We start from the raw sequence: 27,439 nt of genomic DNA, 5'->3' as shown, positions 1-27,439 counted from the left end.
CCCGAGTAGCTGGGACTACAGGCGCCCGCCACCTCGCCTGGCTAGTTTTTTGTATTTTTTTAGTAGAGACGGGGTTTCACTGTGTTAGCCAGGATGGTCTCGATCTCCGGACCTCGTGATCCGCCCGTCTCGGCCTCCCAAAGTGCTGGGATTACAGGCTTGAGCCACCGCGCCCGGCCTCAAACCCTTGTTTTTATTGTGCAAAATGTAATACTATAAAATTTTTTCCAAATGTTCCACCATTGTTTTACAATAAAACACCATGAATTTGGAAGATTTGACGCTTCAAACACTTAGGGCTTATGTCACCATTTGCTATCTATTCCTAACGTAATTACAAAGATATGCAGGGTATTTTTTTGGCATAAAGTTTTCAATGACTAAAAATATACATCCTAGCTGAATTTTGCATATAGATTTCAGTGTATATTTGTTAACTATACTGAAAAGAAAATACACAGCTTTCTCATGTTGCTTAGAGGAATTATAGAATGGAAGTAAGAATAATTTTATTTGATATAAAATATGTTTTACTGAATATTTTCCAAGGCATCATTATATGATTGACTATTCAGTGATGTTAAATATGGATTATTTAGATTTACTTTAATGAATCTAAAGACTATAGAATCTTTAATCTAAAGACTAAAGATTAATTATTGATACATAAATGGTTTCAAGTCATCAATATTTATTTTCATAAGTAAATTAAATACTTCAAAAATCTTCTCATCCTAAGACTTTTGTTTTATCAAACTATTTGTCTCTTCATTATATCACAATGTTTGATTTCAAACCCCATTCAAGTTCGAATTGCTACAAAGCTTCTATTTGTATATTTGGATCAATGAGGATTTCCTTTACTATTTTCACTATTTTTCTTTAGTGGAGAAAAAGGAATAACCACTGGTCAAACCAACCATAAAGATTATATTTCTGAAGCCAGAGTGCATGAAATTCTCTTCCAGCAAAGACTAGAATATGAGGAGATGGAATGACCTTTAGAGAACGTCTAATTCATCAGTCTTATTACAGATTAGAGACCTAGATCCAAGGAGGCAAACTTATTTTCCCACAGTTAGACAGCATGCTAGTTAGACAGAGTTTATGATCTAGAATCCCAAAGCAATGCACTCTTTCCACATATCTCTGCTAAGTCAAGAAGAGACCTTCCATGACCAAGTGCTGATCTTTTTTCAATTTCAAATCTGTGTTATTATTGGATTAAAATGGCATATAAAACCAATTTTTATCAAGTAATTTAAACATAGTTATCATTTTTCCCTTTTTGCATTTATTTTTATAACATAAATAATGCATATTTGATGGTTAGAATGACCACATAACTTACTGTCCAAACCAGCACACTTTTTAAAAGTTTGAGGCTATTAATAATTACACTGAGATAAAAGGCAACCCAAAACATAAAGCCACTTTATGAATGAATGGACAATAAAATTAAGGTATCAGCAAGCAAAATGAAAAAATAAACCCATTCACCCCATCTCCTTCATCTAGACTTAGCTATATTTTGAATTTTATCATTATGGATATATCTATGCACATATTTTTTTGTTAAAAGGATCAATATTGTTTTGCAGTCTGTTTTTATCAATAAATGATGTGTTAGAATCATTTTTCTCAGTAAATAAATATTCATGCACACTTAACGTTTGAATGATTGCTTAGCATTGTGTTGTTACTCTTAAAAGTGGCCTAGTCATATTCAAATAGAGACCACACTGTTCACTCAATTAGTCACCCTAGCTTCTGGGGGTCAAGCATATATTATCTCTGGAAAGTAAATATATAACTACAAAGGTTACCTCCATTTCCATCTTTCTACAAACAAACACCTAAACAACTAAAAAGACACAGGCCTAGACCAGTCAGGCAAAGGTCAAGCTATCAGAAGATACATCAGCAACAAGTAACCAGTTCAATTACACCCAGGATACTTGCTGAGTATCAGCTTTGCTCAAAAGCACGGCAATTCACCAAAAATAAAGCAAAGTTGTTGATGTGACCAGAGTATCAGTTTAAGAGCCTATAAATTTGGGCAGAGCCTGGCAAATAAATCAACGATTATTACGTTCTTATATTTTCAAACCAGTACAGCAAGATGAGTCTTTATGAAATTATCTGCCTAGAAGAAATAAAGTCATGAAGTTATGCAAATCTACAGACATGTATGTAAATTTCAAAGGGCAATTAGCACACTGAAATTTGTTTGAATGTCTTATTATTAGATTACTTTCACAAATAATAAAGAGTAGTTGAGGATTACGGAAAGCCATTTATTCAGCAAATATTTATTTGGTCAGTTTTTATGTGTCAGCCATTTTTAGGCACCATGGCAAATAGAAAAGTGAGTCAACCTGAAGTCTATTTTAGAAGATTTATTCTTGACTGGTAGAAAAGTATGTGCCTACTTTGAAAAGCATACATGTATAATGCATGGTAGAAACATTATAAAAATGCAATTAAATGATGTTATTCATGCTTGATGGAAATCGGAGAAGGCTAAATCTACATCTAACTGGGTCTAACTGGCTTTGTACTCAGTAGATGTGGATAAAATATATCTTCATACAAGAAATGTCATTGCTCCCTGAAGGAGTTTTAGGACAATCATTCCCAGTGGAGAAAACAGCAGCAGCAGCAAAAGCAGACCAATAAGGAAGAAAGCAATACAGGATTAAAAGAGTTTGTAAAAGAGTGTTTGAAACAATATTGGAAAGTGCTGCAAGGAAATATGGAGCTCCTTGAATGGTAGAGTAGTGAACATGGACTTCATGATTTTTGTTTAAATAAATTATGCTTATTTTTAATGACATGATTGAGGTATAAATGATATACAAAGAACTGCACATATTTAATGTTCGATGAGCTTGAACATGTGCAAACACCTGTCATGCAATCACTACAATCCAGGTAACAGACATATCCAAAGGATATATGGGACAAGGTAGCTGATGACAGAATAAACAACATAGATTTAATCTTATAGGCAACTTGAAATAATTATTAAGATTTTCAGCAGAGGTCTAAGATATGAACTGCTGTTTAACCCATCATCACCTCCTTTGTCCCGCACATCTCCCTTCTCTTGATGCTGTCTTCTCACACAAGTCATTTTGTGTTCCTGTCTCTTCAAAATGCCATGTGCTCCAAGCACTTGAGAATTATTATTTTTTTAATTTTGTTGTGTAAGACTTCTTAAGGCTGGACTCATAGAAGGTTGAGGTTGCTGATCTTCCTATCTTCCTCCATGACTTTATCTTAGACACATCCATCAGTAGTACCACTTCTGAATGCTACTTGGAACATACAGCCTGGATATCAGCAGGATGAATCTACTTAATTCTGCTGTTATACTGTCACATGTGGCCAGAAACCACAGGCTTTTAGGGAGAAAATTGTTAAATTTCACTCCATTTTTCCTTTTATGATAGTATATGACTTTTTTTTTTTTTTTTTTACAGAGCTGGTTTGTGTCTTTAATATATGGAGAAAAACTAGAAGCAGGAAAGTACTGCTTTTCCATTTCTGTTACCATTTAGGCAATGAGAAGTATCATTCACAATTCCAATTTTAATTAAGGCAGTTATTCATGACCCAAAGAAGCAGAAACAGGACTCTCTCGGTCCCTTTGACAGAACACAGTATAGAGAAACTCACAATTGACTGAGCTGAGGGACCTGTTTTGAAATTCGAAGGAATAAAAAGCTTTCCGGTGATGTAAAGATCAGTTTCTTACCTCTCTGGGGAGCAAATGTTAGCAGGGAGGCTGCAAAGTTAATTACTTAAGGAGGACAGGAGACAGGTTGTGAGTTGTGGGGAGCAAGAGCAGCAGAAACATGAAGGGAAAAAACCCTAGGTCCAAACAGAAAAAAGAGAAAAACTGAAGTTGTAGCAAGACAGGTACATGGGTAGGGGGGTTGAAGATATATGTATGTAGTAAGGATAAAATCAACACATATCATTGATAGAAAGTATGAAAATAATAAAAATATATGAAAGTATAAAAAATATTACCCTTAACTTGCAAGCATGATTACTCTGGACATTTTCACATGTTTATTTCTAGGCTTTTATTTTTTTTTTCTACTTTGGAAAACAGAGTCAAGACTATACGGTGTATCATATATTAATCATGCCCCCTCATAAAACATTATATAAAATACACATTTTGCATGTCATTAAAATTTGGAGAAAAATATTTGAAACTAAAAATAGTAGGAAAAAGCAAACCAACATAGTTCATAGTTAGCTTAGCTTTCCTTAATAAGGCTACTTGCTATCCATTCTTAAACTTTCCACAATGGAGATGTCAGTCTATCAAAATGCTTCCTTTTACCACATCACAGAATTATTTAGAGTTAAAAAAGAGGGCTTTTGCTCAAACTCCTCTTTCTACACTTCCAAAACGTACTTTCTTTCTTTACACACACACACACACACACACACACACACACACACACACACACACACGAATCTTTTTCTTCTCTTTGCACTGTCTTCCTATAAAGCAGATGGTGCTTCAAATTTCCTCGGCCCCTCACAAAGCTGTTCCTCTAGCAACCTCCCCTAAAAGACTGATTTTAAAACAAGCAAAGATGTTCTTTGAATCCCCTGCTAGTCAAATCTGGCAGTCCAACCTAAAATGTTTCTAATTTTAAGAAAAGTAATTAACTTTACGACAAGATAGTTTAATCATAGCTGCAGCAAGGAGGTTAGGGTGCAAGGGTGTTAGAAATAATAACAAACATTCTTTCCTTGGAAATAAATCCAACGAGGTTCAAAATCTCAACTCATTTCTAGTTCTGGCAGGTACATATTTGCCTCCTGCTGGGTTTTGGATCAGGGAGTAGGTTGGAGAAAATCAGAGATCAACAGAAAAAGATCTTAGGAAGGTAAAGGTGATACCTGTGTCTGGAAGTATGGAGCAGAGGGACTTTAATTCTTTTTTTTTTATTTGTTTTGGATGGAGTCTCAATCTGTTGCCCAGGCTGGAGTGCAGTGGTACGATCTCGGCTCACTGCAAGCTCCGCCTCCCGGGTTCAAACCATTCTCCTGCCTCAGCCTCTGGAGTAGCTGGGACTACAGGTGCCTGCCAGCAAGCCTGGAGAAGGGACTTTAATTCCTTTAACTAGCTTTGCTGACTAGGGATTGGATTAAAGTTTAAATTTCAAAAGTATTTGTGATTATAAAACCAGTGATTTAAAAGGGTTTTAAAGATTTAAATGAGATCTACAAGGGTCATAACAGTGACTAGTATGTATTGGGTGTTAGTTTTCTGCCATTCTTAAATTCATTGTCTAATCCTCACCTAGGAGAATTGGGTTGCATTAGAATTAATGAGTTGGTTCACATCAGAATGATCTGTAAGTTGAGTTCTATCAGAATTTTAACTCTGTATGAACAAAATTTTAAAAAATCCTCAAGCAAGACATTTATTCTTCTTGGTTTCAGTGCCCTCATCTATACAATATCTGCATTAAAAGCCCTTGTGGAGATAGTCTCTGAGCTCTGTTTTAGATCTTCATTTGGAGTTGAACTCACACTGAGTCCATTGTCTGTAACCAAGTATTCCTTCAATGCCTGCATACTGAGCTCTTATTGAATGCTCAGCATTTCTTTCTGGAAAGAGCATTATGATACATTAAAGAACGGAGCACATTGTTTGCTATTCCTCCCACTGAGAGTAGAATCCAATTTCGCTCTTTTTGCTTCAGATGACTTTAGGACCAGTTACTGAACAATCAAGAGAGACTCTGAGAGAGAACCGCCTGACTGAACCTAGCCAACCTGTAAAACCCATAAGTAATAGTAATAAATTGCAGTTTACAGCTTAGTTTCAGGGTGGTTTGTTATGCATCCATACGTAATTGGAACATCTGCTTGTTCAAAGCTATATTCCCCTCACTCTTTTGTATCGTGCACCACAGGTGAATCAAACAGTATACAATAATAGCTCAATATTTTTGAGTTATCCAATGTTTGGAAATTTCTGCATATTTTTCATCTGCTTTTATTTGGATTATTCACCTGATTCTGAGTTGATTCCATAAAACTTCAGAACTCAGGAAGCAATGGACTCTTGCGATGTGTCTGTTCAATAACATCCTACATCTTCCAGAAAGAACTTAGGGCTTTGAATCAGGGAGCAGGGATAGATGGAGGAAAGGAGATCCTACTGAAAAATGTGTTCAGCAAGCTCCTGGTCATATTTTGGCCACTGCAGTTTGGCCTTTCAAAAGTTACTTCACTTATAAGTGGGAGCTGAATGATGACACCACATGGACACAATGGGGAAACAACACACACTGGGGCCTGTTGGAGGGGGAGGGAGAGCATTAAGAAGAATAGCTAGTGGCTGCTGGGCTTAATACCTGGGTGATGGGGTGATCTGTGCAGCAAACACACGTTTACCTATGTAACAAACCTGCACATCCTGCACATGTACCCCGGAACTGAAAAAAATTGGTGAAGTAAATAAATAAGTAATACAATAAAATTCCTCATAAACAAAAAGAGTTACTTCACTTTGGGAATCAGGTGCCTTCTCTTTCAAATAAGGTGTTGATTTATGTGGTCCTGAGAACTCTTTGTTGCTCTGATCTTAAGTTTCTTTTTATAATATTAGAATCATATTTTACCTACATTATAGGGCTTTATGAAGATTAAATCGCGCATCGTGGGTACTGTTTTTTCAGCCCCTGTGACTAAGTAGGTAATAAATGGTCCTCAGTCATCATCATCATCATCATAGATGATTCAAGGCCTGAATGGCAGAAGCAGAAGAGGAAAACTCAAGTGAAAAGTGCTAGACACAGAACACAGCTTACCTAATTAAACAAGCTACTGGCTAAGCTGGGGTGGCTTTCTGCCCCCGCTACTTAAGAAAGAAAAATAGAAACATCTCTGCATCTGCCTGCCACTGCATACCCTCTCAGAGCACAGACCAACTTTGCCCTTCCTTAAAAGTCCCAGGGTTTACCTACCAACTTTTAGAAAATAAATAACCAGCCTCAAAGCTTGATAAAGAGGGCATCAGTAGCAGCTCTAGAGGTTTGCTCCGATTTATATCTCGTCCTCCAGTAAAGTCTTCTGCTCCCACTCCTAGCCAACCCCGCTCAACGCCCACCCTCACTGCAGCACTGGACGCGCGGGGGATGCGGGGTTATTCCCCGAGTAGCCGCTAAGGGGAGCCGGACGCTAGACCGCCCTCCCGCGTTCCCATGGCAACGACACCGGCGGGCGCGTAGCCTGGAGAGCGAAGTGCCGGCTAAAGCAAGTGTCTGATTGCAGTACGCTCGCCGAGGCTCCGGACCTTGGAGCCTCTGAGTCTGGCTACTGTTCCTCCGCCTCCCTCTCGGGCAGCTCCCTAAGCCGGCTGGGACGCGCAGAGTGAAAATGGTCCACCATTCAGGCTCCATTCAGTCTTTTAAACAGCAGAAAGGTCAGTTGGAATCTTGCTCCCCTCTCCCTGCGGGCGTCACTCCCCCCCTGCATGCCCTTGCAGTTGTGTAGGAGCATCCTTTGCAGGCATATGCGACACAGAGGTGGGGAACTCTGTGAAGTTCAAAAAAAAAAATTAAATGCCTCTTCACTCTGCATCCTAGATGAATGATTTTCTGAGCCTCCGCACAGTGCCTGGGAGTAGCGGAATTCGTCATTTCAGGACTTGACTTAATGTATATCTCTGTGAAGATTGTTTCAATGCACTGCAGTAAACCGCGCTTAGTAGGGATTGTCCAAATAGCTCAGTAGAGCTCTGAGGGGTGAAGACAGAAATGTTCAACAATATTTGCCGTCTTCTGTGGTTCAAATGTTGAGTAATCTTCACAAAAGTGTGTCTACTCCTTGAGACGCATTTACACAATCATAAGATAAATGAATTCTTGGGAGAGTTCCAGAGCTGGCCTGTTGCAGTTAAAGGGGCTCTGTCACTTCCTTGGGAAAATTTATTGTTTGCCCATGTCCCATGCTTGATTCTGGGTTTCAAGTTCTTGATGTTAGGTTTCTCTTCTAGGGGCTTCGTATTATGTCTTTTAGCTTCTCCCTCAAGTTTCTTGCTGGGCATAGTGACAAGAATCTGTATGTTCAAGTTATCCTCACTCTTTGATCTTTGTTTCTTATTTGGTTTAAAAGGCTTTTTCGGAGCATTTTTATTTTGAGGCACATTCACAGTTTTTGGAGTTTTATTATCCAGAAGCAATAATTAACACAATTGCCACTTTGCTGAATTAATAATGGCAATAATGATACAGTTAACCATAGAGTACCTAAGCTGTGTGGGTTCTGGAATGCTAAATTTGTTCATTCAAAGTAAATATTTACTTAAATATTATCACCCCCCACCCTCCAGATATTATTTGTATTTCTTTCTTCGACAGTTGTTTTTATGTAGGGTTTTTTTTTTTTTTTTTTTTTTTAGATTCTCGCTCTGTCGCCCACACTGGAGTGCAGTGGCACGATCTCTGCTCACTGCAAGCTCCTCCTCCCAGGCTCACACTATTCTCCTGCCTCAGCCTCCTGTGTAGCTGGGGCTACAGGCGCCCACCACCACGCCGGGCTAATTTTTTTTGTATTTTTAATAGAGACTGGGTTTCACAGTGTTAGCTAGGATGGTCTTGATTCCCTGATCTCGTGATCTGCCCGCCTCGGCCTCTCAAAGTGCTGGGATTACAGGCGTGAGCCACCACGCCTGGCCCTTGATTTCTTTTCTTTTCTTTTTTTTTTTTTAAACAAAAACTAGATTAGCACACAAGAAATAATTTCGAAGGGATTCCTGCATAAGACAGAATATGGGACTGACTGAGTTTCCAGTACCATTATTCTGTACTCAGTTCAAGCCCAAGTTCTCTAGGATGTTTCAAACATGTTGAAATTGGGAGTGATGTGTGAGACTGTGGGGGTAGACAAAAATTTCAGCTAGTATGCACTTCTACTTCAACTCTAAACGTTTCAAAGAAAGTTAAACTGCTTCAAGAAGTTGTGTTCTCTTTCATCATGGTTTTAAACATGTATACACTTTCAGAATGAAGACAAAGATGGTAGGAACTTGGCAACAGCCTCACAGAATGAATACCTCCTCTGATGCATTGGCTATGGGTGACTCATTTCTGGGATCTGGAAGCTTCAAATGACCCCCACAACAATGTATTATGTATGGATACATGTTGTGTTTTTAAGAAGGAAATAATTGCCAACTGTAGGACCAATTGTCGTTGCTCAAAGTGAGTGATAAGAAATTGTGCCATTGCTGGCATTTCATATTGTTTCCTTTATGATGCATTATGAGCCATTTAGTTTCAAGTAAGTATAGTATTTACTGTTTGGCACAAAAGGCAACTTCAGCAAATGGATACAAAACTAGAGGAGTACTCCAGTAGGAAGGAAGCAAGATTCATTTTAGCTAAGTGGTTCTGGTTAATGGCTTCTTAATCCTGCATGGACATTAGGAAAAAAACAGACCAAATTGAGGATTAGCTATTTTTATTCTTCAAAAAGGAAGAAGCAAAATAATTCTCTAGATGTTATCTGTCCCAGGAGGTATGCAACAGCAACAACAACAAAACATTCAGATGTGCTTTTCACCATAAAATTAACCTGGAAATTGCACATTAAAATGGAGAAAATTCTCTGGTGGAACGCTGTACTCCTACGTTCTAAGGTTGCCTTTGTTACTAGCTGAGAAATCTTCAACAAAGTGGTTAATTTCTTTGGACTTTGCTTCATATATAGGATGAACAGAATACATTCCTAATCCCTTTGGCCTTTTCTATCTCTCTTCCTCTGTTTAAAGGGAGGGACAGTTTGCATGTGAAGGCAGAGATGATTTCTTCCAGGACCAGATAAAGAGGAGAGCCTTGCTTTTAGTTTACTTTTACAAATTGATTTAGCTGGAAAATCCAGTTGATGGAATTTACTTTTGTTTTAATCGAGTGAGCTCAATGTCTCTTTTAAAAATTTTGATTTCAACTTTAAAATATCTAGATATATCCAGAAATCACCCTTGTTATATTATTTTAAAAGGTTCCACCCTTAATTGAGAAACAGACACACTCAATAAATAAACTCTACACAAGGCATAGGGATTCTCCTTTATATTTGAGAGCTATGTATTAACCAATCCCCTATCAAAATTGGTTTTGATAGGTAAGTATAAGTAGAGTATAAATAAGTATAGATGCCAGACTTGTTATCTGTGAAATGAAATACTGTATGTAAGCCTTAATTTATTCATTAATTTAATCTCTGGTCTTTATTTTGAGCCCTGGATATTAATCCAATGCATTCTACTTATAGGTTATGTCATTTAATATCACTAAGCCACAGTTACTGCTTATGTGAAATGAAGATAATTTTATCTATCTTGCAGTGTTATAAGGTGTTTAGCAGTTTGTCTGACACACAGTTGGGGCTCAAAAAATTTAGTGATTTTTCTTACTAAAATTCATCCAGGCTCATTCATCTTTGGTTGGCTCTTTAGTAATATATTGGACTCTTAGCAGTTCCCTTATAATTTCTTGCCTTTTTTTTTTTTCTTTTGCATCATGCAGCTTTATTACTTTGGGATTCATCTTAAGGAAAACAGTGGACTCCAGACCATCTATGGATGGTTCTTTAAAATAGTCTGGAGTTAACAATCACAGACTCTCCGCAATTCATATGTCCATCCTTCGGGAAAACTTCCAAAGCATTCCCATAGAAATTTTTAGGTTTGCAATTAACTTTATAATCTAAAATGTTTTTGCAAGAAATGGTATTTGTTCCCTCTCCACTCTTAAGTACCATGCTTTTGCTGCGTGTATGCCGGGGACTGTGCTTAGTAATAGCATTATTCGGTACTCTTTTGTTGGTGAATCTGGTGCTACAAAACCCTCCTCCTTAAAGGAATTGGTACAATAGGGAGTCTGAGAGATTTGCTAAATACTTTTATGAGAATTGCAGACAACTCTGCACTTCTGTAGGAAAATGTTGACATTGTGTTTTTTGGCAGTGCCAGTTGTGTTTATGAAGATATACACATATATTTTTGAACTTTAATCCACTGTAAATTTTAGATTATCTTATTAAGAGGCTTAATAGGTTAGGAAGTAAAAAGTGACACACCTGTGCAGTGGTGGCGAGGGGGAGGCAGTCTGCTTATTTTTGATGTCCCAAGGGTAAATTGGAGTGTATTATGGTTATAGACAACTGGGAGTGTATGTTTGCTTTTGTCTTAGCACATCTTGTAAGAACACATTAGCTGACACATCAGCAGTTTTTTCTGGGGAAAGTCCAACTTTGCTTCCTAGCCTGGCTTTCTGTGTTTTGCTTGATTCATGATGAACTCATGTGTCATACAAGGGTGGGCAAGAAAAGGACAATGATAGATCTGGCTTCTGGTGGCTTCTCCTTACCAGTACAGCTACCAAGACTTTTCATAGAACAATAGATCAAATCAAACACAGCCTGTCCAAAAAGACTTGGGCTTAATGGGATCAGCAAAGGCTGTTAAGTGATTCATCATTATCCTAGAGGACATTTGGTTAAACAGAGAGTGTTTTTAGTAATTCCGCAGAAATAAGCATTTACTACTCACACAACTCATTTAATAATAAGAATATTTTACTCTTATATGGAGACTTACAGACCAAAGTATTTTCTTTCTCTTTTTCTCTAAATAAATTAGTTGCTATTGCAAGTGTACATTCATAAAGCCACTTGGCACAACTATCCTGCTTTGTGTCGAGTTCTGACTTCAAATTACTTAGAAGGACAATCCTGGGGAAAATATCTTGTTTCAGAATCTCTGATATCCACTGTTTTCATCTCCTTTTCTCCCAACTGACATCCTTACAATCTAGAACCTCCCTATACCCTTATATTAGAGAAATAAGAAAAAAAATCTGGAGCCATTTATACAGTGACAAAATTTCATTCACTCATTGTGCTAACTCTTTCTGGTATTTTTACAGTCTATTCTTTTATTTATGACTAAAGCTCAGGAGGCATTGTCTCTCATTAAAGTAATTCTAAGTTGTATAGGAAAAATCACTGGGGGAGATATTTTAAGGTAAGGAGTTATACTTTTCTTAGGCTGGTACTGAATATCAACCTGGATCATTAGAAAGAGTTGGGAGTCTAATCTAATTTAGAGCCCATCTGGTCTTCTACTCTGTCCTTTAATTTTCATCCTTCTCTTTCTTTCCTTACACAGAAGGTTTCCTAGATATTTGGAACTCCAGTTCTCCATTAACAATCCCCCAGTAAGAGTGAGCCAGACTATAAAAAGAATATAGAAATATTTCAACCCGAAAAAAAACACAAGTGTCTGGGACTGTATCTTAAAACATCTTGCATATATACCTCAGATGGCTCAGAGGAATTACTGTGTTAATTCAAAGTAAGAACACTGCTGTTTAAAATGATGGCTTTGAATTAGCAAGAATAGTAGTATATGTTATGTGATAAATATATATCCTCTACTTAGTAAGGGAGAGAAGTGATGGAGTTTAAAATTAATTCTATCTAAAGTAATTATAATTTTAAAATGTGTTTCAAAGCTATCTAGAATTTTACTCATCTAAAATAGCACATTCCTTGATGATTCTAGAGAGCTGAAGTTTTCATTTGAATCTGGGATTTGCAATTATATTCTGCACATGAATGTTTCTGAAAATAATATATTTGGAGTTGATGATTATAAACCAATTTATCAAAAGACAATTTAAACTCAAACCCTTAAAAAATCCAAGAAAAATTCAACCTTCTCGTCATTATTTCAATATCTTATAAGTCTGCAGATGTTTATTAAATGTTAGCGTAAAAATTATGGCTCACTTTGGGAGGCCGAGGTGGTGGATCACTTGAGGACAGGAGTTTGAGACCATCCTGGTCAACGTGGCAAAACCCCGTCTCTACTAAAAATACAAAAATTGGCTGGGTGTGGTGGTGGGCACCTGTAATCCCAGCTACTCGGGAGGCTGAGGCAGGAGAATCGCTTGAACCAGGGAGGTGGATGTAGCAGTGAGCCGAGATTGCACCACTGCACTGCAGCCTGGGTGATAGAGTGAAATTCAGTCTCAAAAGAAAACAAAACAAAACAAAACTATGTCTTAATGTAATGTAGTTGTACCTTGTTGAAAAGAGCACTGACTCAAAGTTCCCTGAGATTGACCCCTGTTACCATCTCTGTGTGTTTGAGCATTTACCTTTTCTGAGCAATAGTTTCTTTATCCAAAGTTTCAGGACAGTAACATCTACCTCTCAGGATTGTAGTGAATGATAATAATAAAAATAATAGCAAAAACAACAGCATAAGCTAATATTTTGTGGACACTATTACGCATTGAGAGGTGAAGCCCCCTGGACTTCCTGGGTTGAGTGGGAACTTGGAGAACTTTTCTGCCCAGCTAGAGGATTGTAAATGCACCAATCAACATTCTGTAAAAATGCACTAATCAGTGCTCTGTGTCTAGCTAAAGGATTGTAAACACACTAAACAGCACTGTGTAAAAACGTACCAATCGGTGCTCTGTAAAATGGACCAATCAGCAGGATGTGGGGGGCGCCAAATAAGGGAATAAAAGCTGGCCAGCTGAGCCAGCAGCAGCAAGCTGCTCGGTCCCGTCCATGCTGTGGAAACTTTGTTCTTTCACTTTTCATAGTAAATCTTGCTGCTGCTCACTGTTTGGGTCCGCACTACCTTTATGAGCTGTAACACTCACCCCGAGGGTCTGCGGCTTCACTCCTGAAGTCAGCGAGACCATGAACCCACGAGGAGGAGCAAACAACTTCGGATGCGCCACCTTTAAGAGCTGTAATACTCACTGGTGAAGTCAGCCAGACCACGAACCCACCAGGAGGAGCAAACAACCTTCGGATGCGCCACCTTTAAAAGCTGTAATATTCACTGCAAAGGTCTGCGACTTCACTCGTGAAGTCAGCCAGACCACGAACCCACTGGAAGGAAGAAACTCTGGACACATCTGAACATCTGAAGGAACAAACTCTGGACACACCATCTTTTAAGAGCTGTAACACACACGGGAGGATCCGCGGCTTCGTTCTTGAAGTCAGCGAGACCAAGAACCCACCGGAAAGAATAAATTCTGGACACACCATTGTTCCCAAAGTTCAAAGATATACACTCACTGCATTATTTTATACTCCCTAAGGCTTTAATAATTTTATTATTATTCTTATTTTTAAAGTAAGGGATTTGAGGTTGAGATAACTTATATGCATTGCATGTTAACTCTAAATGAGTGAAAAAGCTAGGGTTTGAACACAGCCCTCCCTGATGCCAAAGTCCCCCGCCCCCCCCTTTTTTTTAAGACACAGTGTTGCTCTTCTTGCCCAGGCTGGGGTACAGTGGAGTGATCTCGGCTCACTGTAACCTCTGCCTCCTGGGTTCAAAGTATTCTCCTGCCTCAGACTCCTGAGTAGCTGGAATTACAGCTCCTGGTCACTATGCCTGGCTAATTTTTGTATTTTTAGTAGAGACGGGGTATCACCATGTTGGTTAGGCTGGTCTCCAACTCCTGACCCAGGTGACCTCCTGCCTCAGCTTCCCGAAGTGCTGAAATTACAGGCGTGAGCCACCGCGCCTGACCCAAAGTCCACATTTCTAACCATTGTCCATTCCACAAAGAAGCCTAATTGTTGCAGGTTCTTTGGAGAATGAAACACTCAAACAGCTGAAAAGCATTTCAGTCCTGTCTAATTTTCACCACAGCTGTCTGGAGATAGTTTCCTTGCTCTACACCTTTTCCCCAAAAATATTATCAGAGTTCAGGGCAGATTTTTATTGTTTCTTAACTTCATCATGGGTAGCTCCCCATCCCTTCTGTGACTTCAGTCACCGTATATCTGAAATGAAAACATCTGGCAGAATGACCTCCATGTTCCTTTCTGACTCTGCAGTTCATCAAAAGTTACAGAAGTGTGAAATAATATTCTTAACCTGGAGTGTATTAGTACAACCATCCTGGCTGTCCATTTGGTTATTCTTTCCTCTTAAATTGCACTGCAAGTAGCAATTACTTTAAATTCCGATTGGTTTCAATGCAACAGCTATGTAGGAAGCCTGCAGCAGCTGCGGGATACAGATTCACCAAAGCATGAATCTCCCATATTCACCCCCTCACTATAACTGAGATGTTGGCCTGCTGAGGAGAGAGGTTCCTTGAGGGTAAAACTGGGTTGCCTGAAAGTTATGTTATGGGAAGTATTTTGCAAATGCATTGTATTGGTTGTGGTACATTTCTTATCATTGTACTCTTAGTTACTAGGCTCACCCAAAGGCATTTCCTAAAAATACCTCCTAAAGTTGTGTATTTTGTTGGTGCACAAGTAAAATGTCAAATGCCATTACTTTCAATGGCAAAATCGTCAATAACTTTTACACCAACCTAATATAGTTTATATTTGTCTTTGGAACACTAATAACAGCAATTTGGGAGGGTGGTGGCGGCTAATTTCTAAATGTGTGCACAAGATCTGGCTTTAAACACATACTCCAGCACTCCCTGATATCTGGAGCAATTTATTTCATTTACTTTAGCTCATTTTCCTACATCTATACTATCTAGGTTTCCTAGCTTGTGAGATCTGAAGAATCACCTAACATTCTTGTTAAAATGCAAATTCTTCAGTCCCTCTAGACCTACCGAATCTAAACTCCAGGGCAGGAGACTAGAAATCAGTATTTTTTTACAAAAATGCACCCTAAGAGAGTCTGACAATTGAGTCAATTTCAAAAACAATTTGCTAATACAATGCTATAACTATGTGCACATTAAATTAGAGAATGAATTTAAGTGAGTGAACTATAGTAAACTGCCAATTGATGCTATATGTATTAGTAAAGACAAGCTGTATAGATACTAGATATACTTAGTTGTATACATGCATTTCATCCAATGGAAATGTAACTTTAGTGTTTTCCTAATGTTAACTATCTTCCTTTTTAAGGTTTTGTTAAGGTTCCTAAATGGCCTTAGCTGTCTTGTCTTATGTGTTCTATGCTCGTTAACTTCTCAACTGATACATGTCAAACTGGACACTTTAATTAATGGGTTTTTAGACTTGTAGGGAAGAATATTTAGTCTTTGTTTTCAGTTGTTCAATCATGTCCCTTGTAAATACCCCAAATGCTGTCAATTCTTTATCTTTGTTCTAGGTCCTGAGCAAAGTTAGTTTTTTCTTTTCTGTTCTTTTCGTTTTTCTCTCCCTTACCCACCCCCTTCCCTTCTCCTCTTTCTTTCTTTTCTTTCTTCTTTCTTTTTACTATGTAACATTTTGCAAAAGAGAGGGCTTTGCTGTATAGCCTCACATAAAGAAATATATCAGAATGACTTGAAAAAAATGCATAATGAAAGGCTTATAATTCTCCTTGATTTATATATAGGGAAAATGTGTATTAGGTTTGTGTTTCCTTATAAATTCACTTTAATAATGTAAAGTCATTGTAGGAAAGGCAATGTGTGAAATAAAAGATATTATGTCATAAAAATTGCGTTTGAATCTTAAGATGGTTACACAGTAAGTAGTCATGGGCAAACTAATTAATTTCAGTGGGTTTCAGTTTCTTTAGTTATGAAAACAGACATAAGTGCCGTTATTAAATTCTTACTCTTTGCCAGACATTTTTTAAAAGTGTTTTGCTTATAAACCATTTAATAAAAAGGAGAAATTCCTATTATTTCATTTCACAGATATATTAGTCAGGATTCTTCAGAGGGGCAGAACTAATAGGATAGATGTGTATGTGAAAAGGAGTTTATTAAGGAGAATTGACTCACAGGATCACAAGGTAAAGTCCCATGATAGGCCGTCTGCAAGTTGCGGAGCAAGGAAGCCAGTAGTGGATCAGTCCAAGGCCCAAAAGCTCAAAAGTATGGAAGCTAACAGTGTAGCCTTCAGCTAAAGGCCCAGGAATCCCTGGCAAACCACCGGTGTAAGTGCAAGAGTCCAAAGCTGAAGAACCTGGAGTCTGATGTTTCGAGGATAGGAAGCATCCAGCATGGGAGAAAGATGAGGCTAGATGCTCTTCCATCTTCTCTTGCCTGCTTTATTCTAGCCTGGCTGGCAGCTGATTAGATGGTGCCCACTCAGATTAAGGGTGGGTCTGCCTTTCCCAGTCCACTGACTCAAATGTTATTCTCCTTTGGCAACACCCTCAGAGACACACCCAGGAACAATACTTTGCATCTTTGAACCCAGTCAAGTTGACACACAATATTAACCATTAAAACAGATAAGGAAGTTGAAGGGCAGGGAAGTTAAGTCAGAGTTCAGGGTGACACAACCAGGAGTGGTGGAGCTAAGGCACCCATCTTGTAGGCAGAAATATTATGAGGATTAGCAATTCTATATGAATAGTACCTCCTTTAGGGACTGCTATATATCAGGCTAAATGCATGTGCTGTGGTCTCATGTTTGTGTCGCCTCCAAAATTCATGTTGAAACTTAACAAAAATGTAACAATATTAAGAGATGCGACCTTGAGGAGGTGATGAACTCATGAGGGTAGATTAATATAGGATGAGTGCCTTATGAAGGGGCTAAGGAAAACTAGTTTGACTGCTTTTTGCTGATCTGCCCTTTTCCTATGCAAGGCCATACCATTTGTCCCTTCCAAAGGATGTAGAATTCAAGATGCCATCTTGGAAGTAGACTAGACCTTATTAGACACTGAACCTACTGGCACCTTGATCTTACTTCTCAGCCTTCGGAATCTTGAGAAATAAATTTCTATATCTTATACACTACCCAGTTTGTGGTATTTTGCTATAGCTGCACAAATAGACTAAGACAACTTTGTCACTAATGTATTTATAAAATGCCAGTAGTTCCCATCCTTACTCCAAATAAATTAGAATAAAGATGATCCATTCCAAGGAAAAAGGTTTTTTGCTGTTTATCTGAATAACATCCACTAACTGGTTGGTTTCACCATTTCACACTTTATCACTTTATTTTTTCATGTTTTTGTTTTCTAGTTTTATTGAGGTATAATTGGCAAATAAGGATTGTATATATATTTAGGGTGTCTTATATGTTTTGACATATACATACTTTGTAAAATGATTACCACAATCAATTAAAATATCCACCTCACACAATTTTTGGTGAGAATATTTAATATCCACCCTCTTAGCAAATTTCAAGTATATAGTATGGTGATATTAACTATAGTCACCATGCTGATATTCGATTTCCATAACTTACTCATCTTACATAACTGAAACTGTACCCTTTGACCAATATCTCCACATGTTCCCCAAAATTCTACCCTTTGATAACCTCCATTGTACTCTCTGCTTCTGTAAGTTCAACTTTGTTAGATTCCATAAAATAAGATCTTACATAAAATAAGATCATGCAATATTTATCTTCCCGTACCTGGCTAATCTCATGTATATATTTATATATCACATTTTCTTTATACATTCATCTTTCAGTGAACACACATGTTGATTCCATATCTTGGCTATTCTAAATAATGCTCAGTGAACATGGGAATGCTGATATCTTTTCAAGATTCAGATTTCATTTTCTCTTTTGAATATACATGCAGAAATGGGAATGCCGGGTCACATGGAAGTTCCATTTTTAATTTTGGGGGGGCCCTCCATAATGTTTTTTATAATGGCTGTGCCAATTTACATTTCCAGCAGGAGTATATAAGGATTCCCTTTTCCTCACATCCTCACCACTCACGACTCCGTGGTACACTTGCAGCTGGTCATGCATTTACATTCTACTTGCCTGAAGTTACTTTTAGTACAGACTGAATATATCAACATAAGATGGTGTCTAACATAATGGGAGATAGATTATAGTTGCCAACTGGAGTGTAGAGTTTAAGTAGCTTAGATTCAAATGTTGTTTCTGTATAATTTCTGTATATGAGTGTATGACCTTTGCCATCATTTTTCTTCTCCAAGTTTCACTTCTTCTCCTATATAAATTGGGACTGATAAGGTTGTTTGAGAATGGTTTGTAGTAGTACATACTAAAACAATAAGACGTTTACCAATCTACCTCCCTCCCACTTTTTCTGATCTTAAATCATCTTAAGACATTCTAACATGATTCCTACAAAAACTGAATCCACTAAAATTCAAATTTAACACACTTTCCTTATTTTTCAGTTCTTAGGCAGATTTTTAAAAAATCATAACATACCTTTAAGCTTCAAAATAATAGGGTTTAAATTCAGAAATCAAAATTATCTCTGAATTTGCATTTATTTCTTATATAGCAGTAGTAATTTCTGATTATGACCTGTTGTGCTGATAAATAATAGACAGCAATATTATTCATGGGGTGAAAGTATGGAAAATGGCATCTAAAAAGAATTGTATTAAGGTTGAAATTACATCTTTCTTTTCACCATGTTGTATGCATCTTATAATACGAAACAATAAGAAAATTTATGATGTCAATCCCTAAGAATAGAAAACAAATTGGGAGTTAAACAGTACACTCAAATCTCCTTACTGAGAAAAATATTGTCTTTTTAAAGACTGTCTTTGGTGTAATTTCTCCTTTGGGCCACTAATATTTTGAATGATGCATCTCTGTTTCTCCCACAGTACTCCAAGATAAGTGAGTTGGTGGTAAGCACCACAGTGAACAGCTTGCAATTAGTCATAGCTCTTACCAGATGTGAAGAAATCACCCACTCAGACGTACTTATGCCTATTTAGACAGCATTACTCTAGAGTTTAAATCATGGATAGAAGTTACTTTTGTATATATATTCCATATTAATTCGTGTTTTGTAAAACTTTTACATGCTCTAAAGAAACACGGTATAATGAGAAAACTAAACAATGAATACATATATAAGGATATTCTGTTAAATATAATGTTTAAGATATTCTTAAAATTTTCCTCATGTAATCTGAGATTGATATGGAAATTACCATATTGTCTATAAAATGAAATGATGTTATGTAAAAAAGTAAAATGGGGTAGGACAATCTCTCTCTTCTTCAGACTTAGTATTGATCAATTAAAAAAATTGGAATTGTGACAATCAAGGCATCAAAGCTTTGAAATTATCAGATATCTCTTCCTTCAACTAAGATAAAAAAATCTTTGCTGGGTGCGGTGGCTTTTGCCTATAATCCTAGCGCTTTGAGAGGCCGAAGCGGGCGGATCACCTAAGGTCAGGAGTTTGAGACCAGCCTGGCCAACATGGTGAAACCCTGTCTCTGCTAAAAATAAAAAATTAGTCGGGTGTCGTGCCATGTGCCTGTAATCCCAGCTACTTGGGAGGCTGAGGCAGGAGAATCGCTTGAATCCAGGAGGCAGCAGTTGCAGTGAGCCGAGATCACACCACTGAACTCCAGCCTGGGCAACAGAATGAGACTCCGTCTCAAACAAACAAACAAAAAATATCCTTGATGTGAATTGTACTTAGCAGAAAAAAAAAAAGCTTAATATATTTGAAGTTTATTTCTACCAAGAATATTTTGTCAGATCTAAATATATTCTTCAACTTCTCAGTAAATGAAAATATGTTATGGAATGTTTATTGAACACTTGAAAAAAATGCTTGTCTTAAAGCCATGGGAGAATTTGTAATTTAACTTACTGTGTGCCAATCATCACTGTGTGCTCGATGTGCATTAACTTATGTAATTGTTTCAAAAATACGCCAAAATAGATACTATCAGCTCTGTTTTGCAGAAGGAAACAAAGTCACAGAGTGATAAATAGTTACTCAGTAATATAAGTTTATAGAAAAGCTGGAATTTGAATGAGCAATATGGCTGTATCACTTGTTTTCATAAACACTATAAAAGTTTTACCAAGGTGGAGGAAAGGAACTGATAATAGTTCAGGGCCTACTGTGTGTCTGTCAATGTGCTGGCTATTGTGCACATGTTATGTTACATAGATCTTATATTTATACTTTGAGGGAAATCGCTATTTTATAAATAAGGAAACACACCCTGAGATGTTAAGTAAGTTGCACATGGCCACATAGCTAATACATGGAAAACTTGGGATAAAATCCTATGAACCTGCTAGTACACTGTGAGATATATTATGTTTAAGCTTGTTTCTGCCTTAAGTCACCCTGAAAAAAAATGGTTTAAGAGTTAAACAAGGAATAATTCTGGCAAAGTGCGGAGATTATAGGCCCTTATGAAATTTAGTAATTTACAGGGCGCAATAGGGCTATTGACAAGAGACTCTGAGAATTTCTGTTTCAGGCTATATCTCACTTTCTATAGGATGTTCACAATCTCTAAATAATTGTTTTACCATCTCATAAAGACTCTCATTCCATGCTATTCTAAACCACCTTCCTTCAGAATACCTAATCTTTAGTGACATGTAATATACCTTTTAAATCTGGACTTAATATTTATGTTATTTCACCTGGATATGCATAGACTTGAATGTTATGTTCATTGGGATTGGAAATGACAAGGAACCAGAGATGATGAGGTGACTTACCCTAAGCTCAATGCTTTTGTGTTTCTGCAAATACTTAATGAATGCCTACCATGTGCCAGGTACTGCACTAAACTGAAAATATAACATTTAACAAAATTTGACATCTGCTGAGGAAGATCCACTTACATTTTCGTCAGTACTCATGGTGCTCCAACATACAGCTGTCTGCCAGTCATTTTTATTGAAGAAATAACTGGCTGTCAGCATTTTAGACACCATCTTTAGTTAAAAAAAAAAAAAAAAAAGAGGTGTTCTTGTGGTCAAGGAAACACTTAAAAATTTGAAAGCCAGCAGAACCATTTTATACACAGCCATTGCCTTTCTAATCCTTGGAATAAACTCCTGGGAGCTGATCCAGCACTGAAATCCAAAATGTACTGCCCATATTTATGTTTTGCAAGTATTTTAATACAATTTCAGAGTATCTAATTCTTGTTAGCTGGTAATGTAAGATGGTAGTTGCATACAGAAGCTTCAAATTCTTGTTCCATCACTTAATAACTGTGTCATTTTGACTGTTTCAAACATTATCTAAATCTGGACTCTTCCATGTGTAAAAGAACACGTGCTTCCTATGGTTGCCATGAGGATTAAATATGGTGATATATTTGAATCAATTGGCACAATTAGTAGGACCAGTAAAGTGCCTGCCACAGAGTTGGCAGCTAATAACTATTTAACAATGTTGAAGTTAACATTTCTTGATTATCAAAAGTATTAATCCAATTATGACAAACAACAGATATTGATTGGATATCTAACAAATAGCATTGATGCTAGAAAGCAGGGAAGGTGAGTATCTGTGTTCCAACTGATCACGTGTCCTTTTCTCTGAGATAAGACCAGACTTCAGAATACTTCACATGGTAATCTCAGGATGGAGTTCATGTGAAAACGAAATCCTTCTGTCAAATTTATTATAGAATCAGGAATATATCTCTGCTTGTTCCCATGGTGAAAATTAGTCAACATCACTTCTTCCTTTACACTTTGCTATGGGCACATGGCCCATCTTTATTAATTCTTTAAGGACAAGGTGGTAAATTTTTCTGCTTTGTATTAGTACTTGTGTGAGAGAGAAGGCATAGACAAAAGAAAACAAAAGAGGAATTAGAGGAAGGCAAAAAAGTTTGGAATTGCATCTTATGATGTAGTTACAAAGCTAATCAATAATCCAGGTATTGCTTACTTTATATTTTAAAAATCTAGGTATTATTTGCTTTACTCGAAAACCTTGTACAATATCATGTGTTTTATAGAGAGCAAGAAAAGAGTCCCGGCCCAAGAGGCTCTGGTTATGATTCATCAGTAATCCTCCTTGGCCTGCCCATTGGGTACTCTTTGCAAAGGTGAAGGAAAAAGGTATAAATGTTCTCCCAGCTCAAAAATAGCCACCTCAAAAAATTTCATTCGTTTTGTCTTTAATCTCATGTCTTCCCTATTTCTTTTAACATATGGCTTATTTTTCATTAATAGTTTCCCTCTTTTCTTTCCTCCTCTTCTTATTTTATTCCTGATCCTGATCTTGAAACAAGCATAAATCTGAAATTATCACCACATAAATATATTATGCCTTAAATTCTTTATGAAGTTAGATGATATGTTTTGAACAAATAATTAAGCATAACTTATAACCACAACAGTACTGATACTTATTGTCAAATAGAAAATAATCTTCTCATATGTATTTAAAGTTCATGTTATATACATTAAACCTCTAATACCATGAAAGGCATATGACCTTCCTTCAAGAATCTCTGAGACATTAATGCCATGCTCATGCAGTTCTGGCCTGGGTATCAATAATAGACTTGTTTTACAAAATATTGATGGAACTCTTACCATGTTTTACATTCTAAAATTTAGAATCTGTAAGCTAAGTTAAGCTTAGTATTATAAAGACAGCCAATAAATTCCTGTCCTTAAGAGGATCACAGCAATGGTTATAGCAGACATTAAATAAACTTTTTAACCTAACTTTTATTTATCGCATATTTATGGTTAACTCCTCAAACTTCTTGCAGATCAGGTTTTGGATGAATCTTGAAACATAACAAAAGCACTCATTTACTCCTATTTTATTTACCCATTCAACAAATTTTACAAGGCACTGTGGAAGGTACAAGGGCTGTGGAGAAAAACATCAGAAGTGTTATTTGCTCTCCCAAGATCTCACATTCTTATGGTGAGACTGTTGGGGAAACATACATTAACAGTGGAGTGTAATAAGGACACTGAAGGGGTGTACACCAGGTGACATAGTTATGTGGGAAAGAAGAACCTTTGCCTAAGATGAGGAAATGGTTTTTCGGGAGAAGGTTATGGTTGATGTTGTGAAACTGTTGAGTTTTTGCTTGTTTGGCTTCATTTCAAAACTTGTTACCAGGGAGGACTTATGATTGTTCATGTAAGCACAGAGGTTTATGAGAGTCTTTGAAAGAAAACGTCATGGACTTCTTATTACTACATGGATTTTTGCATTAATGAAAAATATGATTTACTGATTGACTTACACACTAGTAATTGATCCCGACTCAGTTAAAATAATTTCTTTTAATTTGTAGCTGGCACCTTAATCCTTACATAGCTTAGAGTTTGACCTGTAAGGCTGAGCTTTAAAATAACATTCAAATGTAAAATCTAAGTTTAGATATTCCTTCTGAAACTTACTATTGAAATTAAAGTAAAACCAGGTAATTTAAAGTTGTTCTAATAATGCCTTAAACTTGTGCAACTGTTTATAGTGTATAACATCAAAAATATGATATAAAAATCATTCACACATGTCTCAAGTATACGGAATTATTATTTTAATAAGCATTTTCACATGTGCCCTAATAGGAAATGATACTATTTGGCAGAAATTGCTACTTACTATTATAAGTCTCTTGAGAAATGAGAATTGCTTTTTTGTTTTTTTTTGTTTGTTTGTTTTTTGAGAGGGAGTCTCACTCTGCGGCCCAGGCTGGAGTGCAGTGATGTGATCTCTCTGCTCACTGAAAGTGCTGCCTCGCTGGTTCACGCCATTCTCCTGCCTCAGCCTCCCGAATAGCTGGGACTACAGGCGCCCGCCACCACGCCCAGCTAATTTTGTTTTTGTATTTTTAGTAGAGACGGGGTTTCACCGTGTTAGCCAGGATGGTCTGGATCTCCTGACTTCATGATCCGCCCACCTTGGCTTCCCGAAGTGCTGGGATTATAGGCATGAGCCACCACGACCGGCCGAGAATTGTTTTAAAGGAGCTAATGATCCAGTGAAGAAGGAATCTTCCATAGTGTTAGGAAGAGCCTTGACAGTAGCAGAAACTGAAGGCTAAGTACAGTGACCTCCTTGCATGGAGAAGCAGATGTCCCCTGGCATTTCCCCCTTCCCCTTAGAAATCATTTATCTGAAAGAGACGGGAAAAGACAGCTGGGGAGGAGACAGAAAGGGAAGGGGGAGAAGAAAGAAACAGACATATCTATATGGAGAAACTGACAAATGCAACCCAAAATTTAGAAGCCAGTTCAACTATCAATACTGGGAACCCAATTTTCAAACTTCTTTAGGAGGACTGCGGGTAAGAGCAAAAGTCATGTCCATTCTCCTTTGGGGGCATGAGTGAAACTAGTCAAGAAACACCCATCAGCACGAGTGATGTGGTAGGTCCTGCACAAGTATGGGCTTGCTGGGCTGGGACCTGTTACCGACTCTAGCTGTTCACCAAGTCTAAATAGGCTGCTTAGGGGGAAGTACATTTGTGCAGTTATATTTACGCATGATGTAAATTTTTGTTTTCTAGTTTTCAAATAACACATGATTACTGTAGGAAAGTTGAAAAACTTTGAAATTGTTTCTTTTTAAAACTCTGCCTGCTACAATTTTTTTAAAATCTTGAACAATTTTTATGTATTTAGATTCTGACTTTAATCTATTTAATCTATTTCCAGCTTACTTAGGCTTAATTCTATGTTTCAGTGAATCAATGTTCAATCTTTTTTGAAGTTTCCATATTTTAGTTATATATATTTTGATATAATAGCTCAGTTGAAGAGTACAACGTTGTGATATTTTTCATAAAATACACAAATTATCTAATTGAATACATTTTTGTTACCGTCATATGTGAATGAAAAATTTTAACTCTACTAAAGTTAGGAATAGTTTTTTTCCCAACATAACTTTTCCATAATCTTCTGAAATTCAATACTGTGAAAGGCAAGTCTAAATTTAGTCTTATATTTCTTTATCAGGGATAAGGTACTCTTTTCTGCCCAAATTCTTGTGGGTTTTCTCATTAGCAATGAAATCTAATTTCCAGAAATTATGTAGGAGTACTGAATCTCTTTCTATCATTTTTGCCTGGTATGCAGGGAGAACTTTTGAGCTGTCCAGTGTTGTCAGTCCAGCAAATTTATCCTAGTAATGCTTTAATTATCATTCCTGATACCTTCAGATACCTCTTTGTTCAACCATCACAATTAATTGTATAAATTCAGGGATATACACTTTTTAAATCAATAACATTTATTTGTTGACTTAATTTTTGCCTTTTTTCTCTACATTCTGGTAATGCTGCTTAAGATGGTCTTCTATGTCAATAATTCAGTTTTTCCATCGGTGCATTCTATTTTTTTCTTCAACAGTTTAAATATCTGCCAAGTTGTATGTGACCCTAAATCACATTTTTAACTTACCCTGCTCTGTTTTTATTTTAATGTGATGTTACTTAATTTTTTGGGAATGTTATTTTTATTTAAGAGAACATTGAAGATCCTGTCTATATTTTTTCATTTTTAAAATGTTTTATTTTTTATTTGTAACATGTTTTGTTAAAAGTTTTACTCTTCTGCAACCTTCAAAACATCCTGTTTCTCTTATGTTTATTAAAAAAAAAAAAGCATTTTGATGTTCCTATAACTTAATTTCTGGTTATCGTCCTTGAGGGAAAGATTCTTTGCCTCATGGTCATAGAGAATTTATGGACAGAAAAAGGAAAATGACTTACAGAAAATACAAGTGAGGTACAGAAGCAGCTGAATTGGTTATAGCTTGGTGTTTGCCTTATTTAAACACAATTTGAACAGTTGGCCGCCTTTCATTGGTTGAAACTTGGTGATTGGTAAAAGAGTAGGTTAGTCTGTTTACATGTCCAGTTAGGTTACAGTTCGCTATGTATGGAGAAACTATGTTTAGGCTGTTTAGGCTGAACTTACAAGGAAACAGTGTTAGGCTAAATTTAATTTAACAGGATCCTAGTGTGACCACGCTAATATCCCTTGATTAAAAATGCAAAGACAGGTAGAGAGGGCTGACGAAGGGACTGTTTGGCATCCCTTCATCCCTATGTATTAACAGCTGAGTAGCAATAGCCCAGGGGAACTGTGTCCATACGAAATAGAAATCCAACTGAAATTGGGATTTTTCATTGATCTTACTGGGCTTACCTTGGTGCAGTAGGAAAGAGAACCAGGAATAAATTAGATAAAAACATACAATATGTATAAAGTAGAAGCTAGGCAAAAATAAATTTTCATTAGTAACTGGGTCTAGAGGCATGGCATAGCAGACTGAACAAACACTTCAAATACTAACTAAAAAAAAAAAAGTCTTTACTACCCAAGGACTCATTTCTTCCTCAAGTTACCTCAAGACCCTGTCGCTGAACTGGCAAGGTAAACTTAGAGCAAATAGTTATCCACCTTGAGATCTGGCTGAAGGATGGAAATGGAAGGCAGTGGCAGTGAGTTTTTAGTTTTATTTGAGAGAACATTGAAGATCCTATCTATATTTTATTTTTTAATTTTTAAAATATATTTTATTTTTTAGGGTCTAGATTCTGGACTGGCCTATTATATAACTCTTTCCTAGTTTCCAGCACCGAGGTAGAAATGAAGATTCACTCATTTACTCCCTCTCTTCTTCCCCTGAATCTTTTTGACAATTTTCCTTCAAAATTTCAGATAGAGGGAATTAGAT

The 27,439-nt window shown here is 36.9% G+C and overlaps 1 protein-coding gene across 2 annotated transcripts in view; it reads left to right on the top strand.

Moving 5' to 3' along the window:
* ANO3 (anoctamin 3) overlaps positions 1-27,439 on the top strand; it is a 474,227-nt gene that overhangs the window by 133,331 nt on the left and 313,457 nt on the right. The window contains exon 1 of one of the 2 annotated variants that reach the window (XM_023230338.2): positions 6,571-7,465. The exons of the other annotated variant lie outside the window; for it this stretch is intronic. Coding sequence (XP_023086106.1) covers positions 7,420-7,465 — 46 coding nt within the window. The 5' untranslated portion in view covers positions 6,571-7,419. Of the gene's footprint in view, positions 1-6,570; positions 7,466-27,439 lie in introns of those variants that run through there. 2 annotated transcript variants of the gene reach the window in all.

This window comes from Piliocolobus tephrosceles, chromosome 13, assembly GCF_002776525.5.
Source record: "Piliocolobus tephrosceles isolate RC106 chromosome 13, ASM277652v3, whole genome shotgun sequence".
NCBI lineage: Eukaryota > Metazoa > Chordata > Mammalia > Primates > Cercopithecidae > Piliocolobus > Piliocolobus tephrosceles.
This window is presented reverse-complemented; position numbering and strand designations above follow the sequence as displayed.